This window comes from Anomaloglossus baeobatrachus, chromosome 6 (genome assembly GCF_048569485.1).
Source record: "Anomaloglossus baeobatrachus isolate aAnoBae1 chromosome 6, aAnoBae1.hap1, whole genome shotgun sequence".
Classification (NCBI taxonomy): Eukaryota; Metazoa; Chordata; class Amphibia; order Anura; family Aromobatidae; genus Anomaloglossus; species Anomaloglossus baeobatrachus.
Genome location: NC_134358.1, coordinates 467,809,837 through 467,822,167, shown reverse-complemented (window position 1 = coordinate 467,822,167; position 12,331 = coordinate 467,809,837). Strand labels below are relative to the sequence as shown.

Below are 12,331 nucleotides of genomic sequence, written 5' to 3'. Positions count from 1 at the left end.
GCAAAAGGCTCCATCATATACCCCTGTATAGGTATATATTGGTACACACAGTCCATAGACTTCTATTTTCCCACATAGAGTATATAACAAAAGTGAGTACACCCCTGACATTTTTGTAAATGTTTTATTATATCTTTTCATGGGACAACACTGAAGATATGACACTCTGATACAATGTAAAGTAATCGGTGTACAGCTTGTATAACCGTGTACAGTCATGGCCAAAAGTTTTGAGAATGCTACAAATATTAATTTTTACAAAGTCTATTGCTTAAGTTTTTCTAATGGCAATTTGCATATACTCCAGAATGTCATAAAGAGTGATCAGCTTAACAGCAATTACTTGCAAAGTCAATATTGGCTAAGAAAATGAACTTTAACCCCCAAAACACATTTCAACATCATTGCATTCCTGCCTTAAAAGGAGCAGCTAACATTGATCGCCAGCCCTCTCCTCATCAACACCCACACCTGTGTTAATGGAACAATCAGTCATGATTAAGTAAGAATGACACCACTGGACACTTTAAAAGGAGGCTGGTGCTTGGTATCATTGTTTCTCTTCAGTTAACCATGGTTATCTCTAAAGAAACACGTGCAGCCATCATTGTTCTGCACAAAAATGGCCTAACAGGGAAGAGTATCGCAGCTACAAAGATTGCACCTCGGTCAACAATCTATCGCATCATCAAGAACTTCAAGGAGAGAGCTTCCATTGTTGCCAAAAAGGCTCCTGGGCGCCCAAGAAGGACCAGCAAACGCCAGGACCGTATCTTAAAACTGTTTCAGCTGCAGGATCGGACTATCAGCAGTGCCGAGCTAGCTCAGCAATGGCAGCAGGCTGGTGTGAGTGCTTCTGCTCGCACTGTGAGGCGGAGACTGCTTGAGCAAGGCCTGGTTTCAAGGAGGGCAGCAAAGGAAGCCACTTCTCTCCAGAAAAAACAGGGACCGATTGATATTCTGCAAAAGGTACAGGGAGTGGACTGCTGAGGACTGGGGTAAAGCCATTTTCTCAGATGAATCCCCTTTTCGATTGTTTGGGACATCTGGAAAACAGCTTATTAGGAGAAGAAGAGGTGAGCGCTACCACCAGTCTTGTCTCATGCCAACTGTTAAGCATCCTGAAACGATTCATGTGTGGGGTTGCTTCTCAGCCAAGGGAATCGGCTCACTCACAGTCTTGCCTAAAAACACAGCCATGAATAAAGAATGGTACCAGAATGTCCTCCAAGAGCAACTTCTCCCAACTGTCCAAGAGCAGTTTGGCACCCAACAATGTCTTTTCCAGCATGATGGAGCACCTTGCCATAAAGCAAAGGTGATCACTAAATGGCTCATGGAACAAAACATAGAGATTTTGGGTCCATGGCCTGGAAACTCCCCAGATCTTAATCCCATTGAGAACTTGTGGGCAATCATCAAGAGACGGGTGGACAAACAAAAACCAACAAATTCTGGCAAAATGCAAGCATTGCTTATGCAGGAATGGACAGCTATCAGTCAGGATTTGGTCCAGAAGTTGATTGAGAGCATGCCAGGGAGAATTGCAGAGGTCCTCAAGAAGAAGGGTCAACACTGCAAATATTTACTTGCTGCATTAACTCATTCTAACTGTCAATATAACCTTTTGGTACTCATAATATGATTGCAATTATATTTCTGTATGTGATGTAAACCTCAGACAAACACAATTAAAAACCAGAGGGCAACAGATCATGTGAAAATATAATTTTGGTGTCATTCTGAAAACTTTTGTCCATGACTGTAAATTTGGTGTGCCATCTAAATAACATATTATGTCTAAACCGCAGGCAGAAAATTGAGTATACCCCTAAGTGAAAATGGCCAATTTGGGCCCTGTATATTATTCGTTACGAAATGCCCCCTGCGTACAGCAGCAAAGTATACTTGTCTGTAAAAAAAAAAAAAAAAGTTTCAGGCCAGGCTCTCAGCTTCCGTTTGAGAAATTGGTGAATTTATGGATATGTTTGATGTGAGATTTGTGTATAGGCTGGAGAAATGTGATCTGAAAAGATTAGTGATGAGCGGACTCGCAGATAACCGGGATGGGCGGATCCAGGTGATCCGGTTTTTAAAATCCGCTTCTTGGCCAGATTCTGGTCCCCATATATGTCTGTGGGTACCAGAATCCGTCGATTAAAAATGTTGATAGGAGCAGGCGCGCAGTACTTACTAAGGCATCGTCGCGGCTGTACACTATTTCCAGGCCGAGTATTCCCTTCCGGGGCCACAAATTTGCCTTAATTGCATATGCACTGCTTTGCCCGCCAACTGGTGCCTGTGATTGGTTGCAGCCAGACGCTCCCCCACCCTGAGTGCCAGTGTGTTTTCTGACTTCTTCCAATCACAGGCGCTGTGTGCACGTCTATCGTACAGTAAAAATAAATAAAACATTTGTCGTAAGTCCCCGCATATTATGATACCCAGCACAGATAAAGCCCACAGCTAAAGGATGCAGACTCCAGCTGTGTGCTCATATTGGCTGTGTATCAACCCAAGAGGAACCGCATGCATCTTTTTTTTTTTTTTGCTTCTTAAATTATTTAAATAATTTTTAAAAAAATTGTTGTGCGGTTCCCCCCAATTTTGACACCTGGCCCAGATAAAGCCCGACAGCTGGTGGCTGGTATTCTCAGACTGGGGAGGCCCACGGTTGTTGGGCCACCACCCAGCCAAAAAATAGCAGCCTACAGATGCCCGGGATTGTCGCATCTATTAGATTCAACAAGCCCGGCGCTTTAGCCAGCTCTTCCCGATTTGCCCTGGTGCGGTGGAAAGTGGGGTAATAGAAGAAGTTAATGGCAGCCAACAACTGCCAATAAGCCCTAGATTAGTAATGAGGAGGGTCTATGAGGCCCTCTTTACTAATCTGTAAGTGAAAGTAAATAAACACAAACACCGAAAAAAAAATCCTTTTTATTTGGAATAAAATACAAAAAAAAAATCACCCTCCTTCACCACTTTAACCACCAAAATACCCCTGCAGGTCCAACATAATCCATATGAGGTCCCACAACAATTCCAGCTGTGCTGTTTTAAGTCACAGCACGCAATCATGGTACGTGATCGAACACTGAGTTTCACGCAGAGAATGAATGAGCCATGCGATCAGCGGTGATATCGCTCAGGTTATTTGCAGTCACAGTGGGAGGTCCCCACGGTCCTCCACCTGCGACCGCAGGTACCCGGACCTCAGCCGACTTCAGTAAACTCAGGTTCACAGACCTGCATCTCCTGGCAGAAAACACTTTTTTTTTCCAAGAGATGCAGATTTGGTGGTGACATTTTTACACCAGATTCCTGCACCCATTCTACACCTCCTGGCAAAAAAAAAAAAAAAATCGCATCACTACCGCATCATTCCTCATGCAGTTTTGATGTTTTTTTGCCAGAAGGTGTAGACTGGGTGATTCATTTTTTACACCATATTCATGCACTCAATTTGCATGCCAGTGTACAATCGCGTCTGAGCCTCGGTAAGTGCAAAGTGCTAGCTTCATGCTTGTTTTTTGTTTTTTTTTGTTTTTTTTTTTTAATTTTTATTTCCCCTCTGCCGGATCAACACTCGCAATCCCGGGTGCAGCACCTGGGTACCTTTTTGAAACCGTGCGGATCTGAACTTTTGCAATCCGGGTCCGCCCAATGCGCCCATCACTAGAAAGAGTTTGCAAGTAGGGTCTACGTGTTTCCAGGAGGTTAAACTAATTTCAATAGTTGTTTACAATCATCTTATATCCCGCTTAGTGAAAAATTGTCAGTGCCGCCCATAGCAACCAATAGGGATATATTTTGATTCCAAAACCTTTCCTTGAAATCCAAAAAGTGAACACTGATACAATAGGTAATATGTAATCGCAACGGAGCAGATTATAATGCAAAATACTAATCCCTAAGACCAGTTTGATGTGAACTTTGGGTGTCTGGATTCAGAAAACCATAGAAATAAATACCATATTTCTTTTCATTGTAATGAAATTGGACCAGACTATACATCCAAATACTGATGATCTTATCCACATTTATAATGCTGGATTATTTGTCTTTTCAGATTTAGTGATCTTGTATATGAAGATGAAGAAGGTATACCCTCAGAATATTTCTTGGACTCCTGCTATGCAATAGTCCCAGTTTTGGGTATGTGCTCCTTCTGTAGCTTATTCTTTATATGTTACCTGTACAGATCAGGGCTTACATAAGGGGGACATAGTTTAGGTCCTTTTGTCATTGTGTGTTTTGTATTTGGTAAAGTAAAAAAGGGACAAAATATGTAGGAAATATTCAATTATTGCACCTCATTGATACACATTAATAAATTGTGAAAGTTTGATACTGCCCCCTCCCCCTTCTTATTGACCTGTCAGAAGACATTTAAAGGGAATCTGTCACCTGATTTTTGCTATCTATTCTGAGAGCAACATAAAGTTGGGGCAGAGATCCTGATTCCAGTGTTGTATCATTTACTGGGCAGCTTGCTGTAGTTTTGATAATATCCTGCTGATTCATCAGTGATTTTTTTATTTTTTTATTTATTTATTTTTTCACTAAAGACTAGACTAGTAAACCTGCCGCCATGTAGTCATCCATATCCATAAGCTTTACGTAATGCCGCCCCCACCATTGATTGGCAGCTTTCTGTCTGCACAGTGCACACAGAAAACTGCCAATCGGTGGTGTTGCAGGGTTAAACAGAGCTCAGCATTCAGAGAACTGCTAGATCTGCAGCAAATAGTACAGTGAATTTATCAAAATGACATCGAGCAGCTCAGTAAGTGACACATCTCTGGCTCATGGTATATGCCCCTACATTATGCTCCTCTCAGATTGGCAGCAAAAACCTGGCGACCCTTTTAAAATTGTACTTTCATTTTAATATAAACTAAGTTACAATAACCGTTTACAACACCAAGTTTTGGCAGGAGATAGTCAGCCACACAGGCCTGCACCGCAAAAGAGAGGGGTGACTTCTCAGCATCACAATGCAAAGATCCTGATGCCATTTACAGGTGGTGCACTGGTTTAGGTAGTATAATAATAATAATATTTTAATTTTATTCATTTATATAGCGCTATTAATTCCACAGCGCTTTACATACAATGGCAATACTGTCCCCATTGGGGCTCACAATCTAGACTCCCTATCTGTATGTCTTTAGAGTGTGGGAGGAAACCGGAGAAAACACACACAAACACAGGGAGAACATACAAACTCCATGCAGATAGTATACATAACATACTGAATCTTATTCTCTCTCATTCACTTAAGCAAAGTACAGATAGAATAAATCTGCCAACCCTTGGTTATAGTAAGGCTCTGTTCACATCCAATGCCCCGTAGGCACCTAATCCAGCTCTATTATTCACCGTGGACACTGTCAGGGTATTAGGAGAACATGCACCACATGCCATTATGGTGTCAATAGATCCAATGTAGCTAGATAATGTTGTTTTGTTGCAATAAACATGGTTTTAAAGAGGACCAGCCACCAGGATTTTGCAATAGTTTTGTTTTTTTACTTAAGGAGGACCAACCACCAGGATTTTCATATATAAACTAAAGCCAGTGCTATACTGGCGCTATCATGCAGAGTCTATACATACGTTTAGTTGTGAGATCAGATGTATACTTTCTGAAATATAGGCAAATAAAGTTTGTGAAATGCACTGTTATTTGATGATGGGTGCAACGGAATATCTAATAGGTGGGTCGGGTTTTGCTAGTTATTCCCGCCCCTGTCTGCCTCCCTGTCCTTCCTTCCCCTGTCTCTGTTATTACGGTAGGAGGAAGGTGGGAGGCACACAGGGGGCAGGAATAACTAGCAAAACTCAACCCACCTGTTAGATATTCTGTTGCACCTCTCATCAAATAACAGTGCATTTCACAAACTTTACTTGCCTATATTTCAGAAAGTACCATATTTTTCAGATTATAAGATGCACTTTTCTTCCATTTGGGTCTTTTCCGCACAAAAATTTGGAAGGAAAATGAGGGGTGCGTCTTAAAATCCGAATATATCCTACCGGTGGGGCTGTCTGTGTGGGCGTCCGGGTTCGTGCGGGCTTCCGGGTGCCTGTGGCTGAGTGCGTGCGTGCGTGCGGCCGGGTGCCTGTGGTTGCGTGCTGACTGCCTCTCTGTCCTGGCGGCCAGCTGCTTCTCTGGGCGGGCGGGCGGGCGGCCTGCGGTGGCTGTGCGGCGGGTGTCCCAGTGTGTCCGCGGTCCAGTTTCAAATGATGGCGCCAGGTGTCAGCGCGTGTGCAGATGGAGCTCTCATCCAAGAGCTCCATCTGCGCATGCGCCGCTCCGGGAGTCAGCGCTTGCGCAGATGGAGCCCTTGGATGAGAACTCCATCTGTGCATGCGCTGCTCTGGGTGCCATCACTTGAATCGGGACCGCGGACACAGTGGGACACACCGCACTGGCCTCCTCCACCACTGAGCCGTCACCGCCGCTGCTGCCACTGAGCCGTCACCGCCGCTGCTGCCACTGAGCCGTCACCGCCGCTGCTGCCACTGAGCCGTCACCGCCGCTGCTGCCACTGAGCCGTCACCGCCGCTGCTGCCACTGAGCCGTCACCGCCGCTGCTGCCACTGAGCCGTCACCGCCGCTGCTGCCACTGAGCCGTCACCGCCGCTGCTGCCACTGAGCCGTCACCGCCGCTGCTGCCACTGAGCCGTCACCGCCGCTGCTGCCACTGAGCCGTCACCGCCGCTGCTGCCACTGAGCCGTCACCGCCGCTGCTGCCACTGAGCCGTCACCGCCGCTGCTGCCACTGAGCCGTCACCGCCGCTGCTGCCACTGAGCCGTCACCGCCGCTGCTGCCACTGAGCCGTCACCGCCGCTGCTGCCACTGAGCCGTCACCGCCGCTGCTGCCACTGAGCCGTCACCGCCGCTGCTGCCACTGAGCCGTCACCGCCGCTGCTGCCACTGAGCCGTCACCGCCGCTGCTGCCACTGAGCCGTCACCGCCGCTGCTGCCACTGAGCCGTCACCGCCGCTGCTGCCACTGAGCCGTCACCGCCGCTGCTGCCACTGAGCCGTCACCGCCGCTGCTGCCACTGAGCCGTCACCGCCGCTGCTGCCACTGAGCCGTCACCGCCGCTGCTGCCACTGAGCCGTCACCGCCGCTGCTGCCACTGAGCCGTCACCGCCGCTGCTGCCACTGAGCCGTCACCGCCGCTGCTGCCACTGAGCCGTCACCGCCGCTGCTGCCACTGAGCCGTCACCGCCGCTGCTGCCACTGAGCCGTCACCGCCGCTGCTGCCACTGAGCCGTCACCGCCGCTGCTGCCACTGAGCCGTCACCGCCGCTGCTGCCACTGAGCCGTCACCGCCGCTGCTGCCACTGAGCCGTCAGTACCGCCGCTGCTGCCACTGAGCCGTCAGTACCGCCGCTGCTGCCACTGAGCCGTCAGTACCGCAGCTGCTGCCACTGAGCCGTCAGTACCGCCGCTGCTGCCACTGAGCCGTCACCGCCGCTGCTGCCACTGAGCCGTCAGTACCGCAGCTGCTGCCACTGAGCCGTCAGTACCGCAGCTGCTGCCACTGAGCCGTCACCGCAGCTGTCCCTACTGACCCGCCGCTGCCACCACTGACCGCCGCTGCCAGCACAACCTCTGCTTCCTGTGACCCCCGCTTGACCACCACTACTGCCCACCTCCTGGTAAGACAACACCACCGGAGTATAAGACGGACCCCATTTTTTTTTTTTTTTTTTTTTTTTTTTTTTTTTTATATCTCTAAATTTGGGGTGCGTCTTATAATCCAGTGTGTCTTATAAAACAAAAAATACGGTTTACATCCGATCTCACAACTAAACTTATGTATAGAATCAGCATGATAGCGCCCTTTAGCCCTGGCTATAGTGTATATATGAAAATCCTGGTGGAAGGTCCTCTTTAAGGGGTTATCCAACCTATTAAAATGGATAGACTAGCCCTATGGTTGTTGGAACTGCACATTTAAAAGGATGGAATAACCCCTTTTTAATGTGCTGGTTATTAAAACTGCTTGATGAAAGAAAAACTACTCTCTTGAATTTGTTCAAAATTGTTGATGACCTTAATTAATCCCTCCACAGACAAGCTTGGATCCACTGTATTTGCACCTGTAAAAATGGATTTTGTAGGGAACATAAAGGTGAGTTGTGACTGAATCTTCAGAATTTGTCATTATCCTTTAAGATTGTAGCACTACCACTAATTGACTGCAAATTTTCCTTTTGCATGTTTGAATAACAAATAATTTTAGTACAGTGGTGGATAGCGTGGAGAGATAGATGGTGGTAATGGGTGCTTATTCAGGGGTGCTGGTCTGGTAATTAGAGCATGCAGTATACTGTACATACTGTAGAGCATGCAGCATTCTCAGGATTGCTCAGCTCTCCTCATTGTGCTAGTCAGTCTCCCTCTGATCAATCTTTGTATGATCAGAGGGAGATTTCCAGTGAATATAGGGGAGATATATATAATCTCTATCTATCTCTCAGTGCCTTGCGAAAGTATTCGGCCCCCTTGAATTTTTCAACCTTTTCCCACATTTCAGGCTTCAAACATAAAGATACAAATTTTAATGTTATGGTGAAGAATCAACAACAAGTGGGACACAATTGTGAAGTGGAACGAAATTTATTGCTTCTTTTAAACTTTTCAATTTCCATTGAGGATCTCTGAATGATCCAATGTCAGGCAGGTCCGTGATACTGTTGTGGAGAAGTTTAAAGTCGGATTTGGTTACAAAAAGATTTCCAAAACTTTAAACATCCCAAGAAGCACTGTGCAAGCGACCATATTGAAATGGAAGGAGTATCATACCACTGCAAATCTACCAAGACCCGGCCGTCCCTCAAAACTGTCATCTCAAACAAGGAGAAGACTGATCAGAGATGCAGCCAGGAGGCCCATGATCACTCTGGATGAACTGCAGAGATCTACAGCTGAGGTGGGAGAGTCTGTCCATAGGACAATAATCAGTCGTACACTGCACAAATCTGGCCTTTATGGAAGAGGGGCAAGAGAAAGCCATTTCTAAAAGATATCCATAAAAAGTGTCGTTTAAAGTTTGCCACAAGCCACCTGGGAGACACACCAAACATGTAGAAGAAGGTGTTCTGGTCAGATGAAACCAAAATCGAACTATTTAGGCACAATGCCAAATGATGTGTAGCGTAAAAGTAACACCGCTCATCACCCTGAACACACCATCCCCACTGTCAAACATGGTGGTGGCAGCATCATGGTTTGGGCCTGCTTTTCTTCAGCAAGGACAGGGAAGATGGTTAAAATTGATGGGAAGATGGATGGAGCCAAATACAGGACCATTCTTGAAGAAAACCTGTTGGAATTTGCAAAAGACCTGAATCCAATCGAGAATTTGTGGAAAGAGCTGAAAACTGCTGTTCACAAACTCTCTCCATCCAACCTCACTCAGCTCAAGCTGTTTGCAAAGGAAGAATGGGCAAGAATTTCAGTCTCTCGATGTGCAAAACTGATACACACACACCCCAAGCGACTTGCAGCTGTAATCGCAGCAAAAGGTGGCATTACAAAGTATTAACTTAAAGGGGCCGAATAATATTGCACGCCCCAATTTTCAGTTATTTATTTTTTAAACAAGTTTAAAATAAGCAATAAATTTCGTTCAACTTCATAATTGTGTCCCACTTGTTGATTCATCACCATAACATTAAAATGATTATCTTTGTTTGAAGCCTGAAAAGTTTGAAACATTCAAGGGAGCCGAATACTTTCTTAAGGGTGTGTGTGTATATATATGTATATATATGTGTGTGTGTGTGTGTGTATGTATATATATATATGTATATGTATATATATGTATATGTATATATATGTATATATATATATATATATATGTATATATATATATGTATATATATATATGTATATATATATATATATATATGTATATATATATATATGTATATATATATATATGTATATATGTATATATATGTATATATATGTATATATATGTATATATATATATATATATATATATATATATATATATATAATATTTCGCTTTATAACACGCACCGGATTATAAGACGCACCCCAAATTTAGACATAACAAAAGGTAAAAAAAAAGAAAAATGGGGTCCATCTTATACTCCGGTGTTCTTACCGGAGGGGGGCAGCAGTGGTGGTGAAGCGGGTCACAGGAGGCACAGGTTGTGTTGGCAGTGGCAGGCGCAGCGGGTCAGTGGTGGCAGGTGCAGTGGTGTTCGTGGTGGCATCCATGGTGGCAGGAGCCGCGGGGTCCGTGGTGGCAGCAGCAGTGGCGGTGGGTGAGTCCTGTAGCAGGCCGGTGCAGTGAGAGTGTCCGCGGTCCCGGTTCAAATGGTGGCTCAGTGGTGGCAGCGGCGGTGACGGCTCAGTGGTGGCAGTGGCGGTGACGGCTCAGTGGTGGCAGCGGCGGCTCAGTGGTGGAGCAAACCGATGCGGTGTTTTCCAAGTGTATCCGCGGTCCCGATTCAAGTAATGGTGCCCGGAGCGGCGCATGCGCAGATGGAGCTCTCATCCCTGGGCTCTGAACACCGTAAAAGAAACAAAACAACAAAGATGGCAAAATCTTTTCATCATACAATTAACAAAGAAGTGGAATAAAAAGCTATCAAAACGTTGTATGTAAATAAACCTAGCAAAAACAAGAAGGCCTAAGATGTAACTTTTATTTCTCAAATTAGAACTAAAACATAAATAACAAGTATACGTAGATATGGTGCCTAATCAGATAATGCAAAAGGATTTTTTTACGGTTATGGAAATAAAGATGTAGAAGTATGCTCTATGCAAGGTAAGAGTATTTAAATATGTTTAAAGTGTCCACATGCCCTTAAATAGAATCTGTCACCAGATTTTTGCTACCCCATTTGAGAGCAGCATAGTGTAGAGACTGAGACCCTGATTCCAGCGATGTGTCACTTACTGAGCTGTTTGCTGTCATTTTGATAAAATCACTGATTTCTCTGCTGCAGATCTATCAGAACTCATAAATATGCTTGGCTACCTGGCAGCATGAAAAGTAGTCCTCCTAATGATAATCTTCTGCTGATTAACCATTGATTTTTATCAAAAGTACACTAAGCAGCCTAGTAAGTGACACATCGCTGGAATCAGAATCTCTGCCCCTACGTTATGCTCACTCAGATTAGGCGGCAAAAACCTGGTGATAGATTCCTTTTAATAGGGATCGGTTATAATTTATACCTTATCATTACAGTGTATGTAGTGAGCACAAAAAAGGGTTTTTTTTTTTTTTTTTATAAAATTTGTTTTTCTTTGTCGCTCCATTGGGAGACCCAGACAATTGGGTGTATAGCTTCTGCCTCCGGAGGCCACACAAAGTATTACACTTAAAAGTGTAAAGCCCCTCCCCTTCTGCCTATACACCCCCGTGCATCACGGGCTCCTCAGTTTTTATGCTTTGTGCGAAGGAGGCTGACATCCACGCATAGCTCCACATCTTAGTCAGCAGCAGCTGCTGACTATGTCGGATGGAAGAAAAGAGGGCCCATACAGGGCCCCCAGCATGCTCCCTTCTCACCCCACTCTGGTCGGCGGTGTTGTTAAGGTTGAGGTACCCATTGCGGGTACATAGGCAGGAGCCACATGCTGTTTTCCTTCCCCATCCCTTAAGGGCTCTGGGTGAAGTGGGATCCTAATCGGTCTCCAGGCACGGGGACCGTGCTCCCTCCGCAGCCCCTGGGGAATCTGCTGGACAGGAGCCGGGTATCGTCAGGGACAAGGCCCTGCTACTGTGAGGTACTCTGTGTCCCCTTGGGGGACCGCGCATGGAGCGCTTGTGCCATACACACTGCAGCACTGCTGGGTGTGTTAGTGCGCCGGGGACTACCGCGCCGACCGCGCTTATTTGCCGACCGCGCTTATAACTTTAGTCCCCGGCTTTTGCGGCCTAGTATCGCATATTCCCGCCCCCAGGCCTGCCAGTCAGGGGAAGGGCGGGACGCTGCACAGGATGTCAGCGCTGAGGGCTGGAGCATACTTTGTATCCTCCTCCCCCCTCACTCAGCACAGTGGGGCACCAGATTCCCGCACTTTCTAGGGCACGCCCACGGCCCCCTCCTCCCCACAGAACGCCGGCAGCCATTCCTGTCAGCACTTCTGACGCTGGAGAGGAGAGACAACACGGCTCTGGGAGGCCCAGGCAGGGAATCTGGTGATCACACAACCGCTTTGAGCGGTCGGTAAGCAGCACCTGAGGTGCTGGCCCCACTGAGTGCCGAAGTGTACATATATATATATATATATATATATAATATGCTTATATGCTATAC

The 12,331-nt window shown here is 46.0% G+C and overlaps 1 protein-coding gene across 1 annotated transcript in view; it reads left to right on the top strand.

The window, feature by feature from the left end:
• PLEKHA8 (pleckstrin homology domain containing A8) overlaps window positions 1–12,331 on the top strand; it is a 101,748-nt gene that overhangs the window by 58,201 nt on the left and 31,216 nt on the right. The window contains exons 9-10 of the mRNA XM_075315314.1: window positions 4,070–4,155; window positions 8,096–8,154. Coding sequence (XP_075171429.1) covers window positions 4,070–4,155; window positions 8,096–8,154 — 145 coding nt within the window. The remainder of the gene's footprint in view (window positions 1–4,069; window positions 4,156–8,095; window positions 8,155–12,331) is intronic.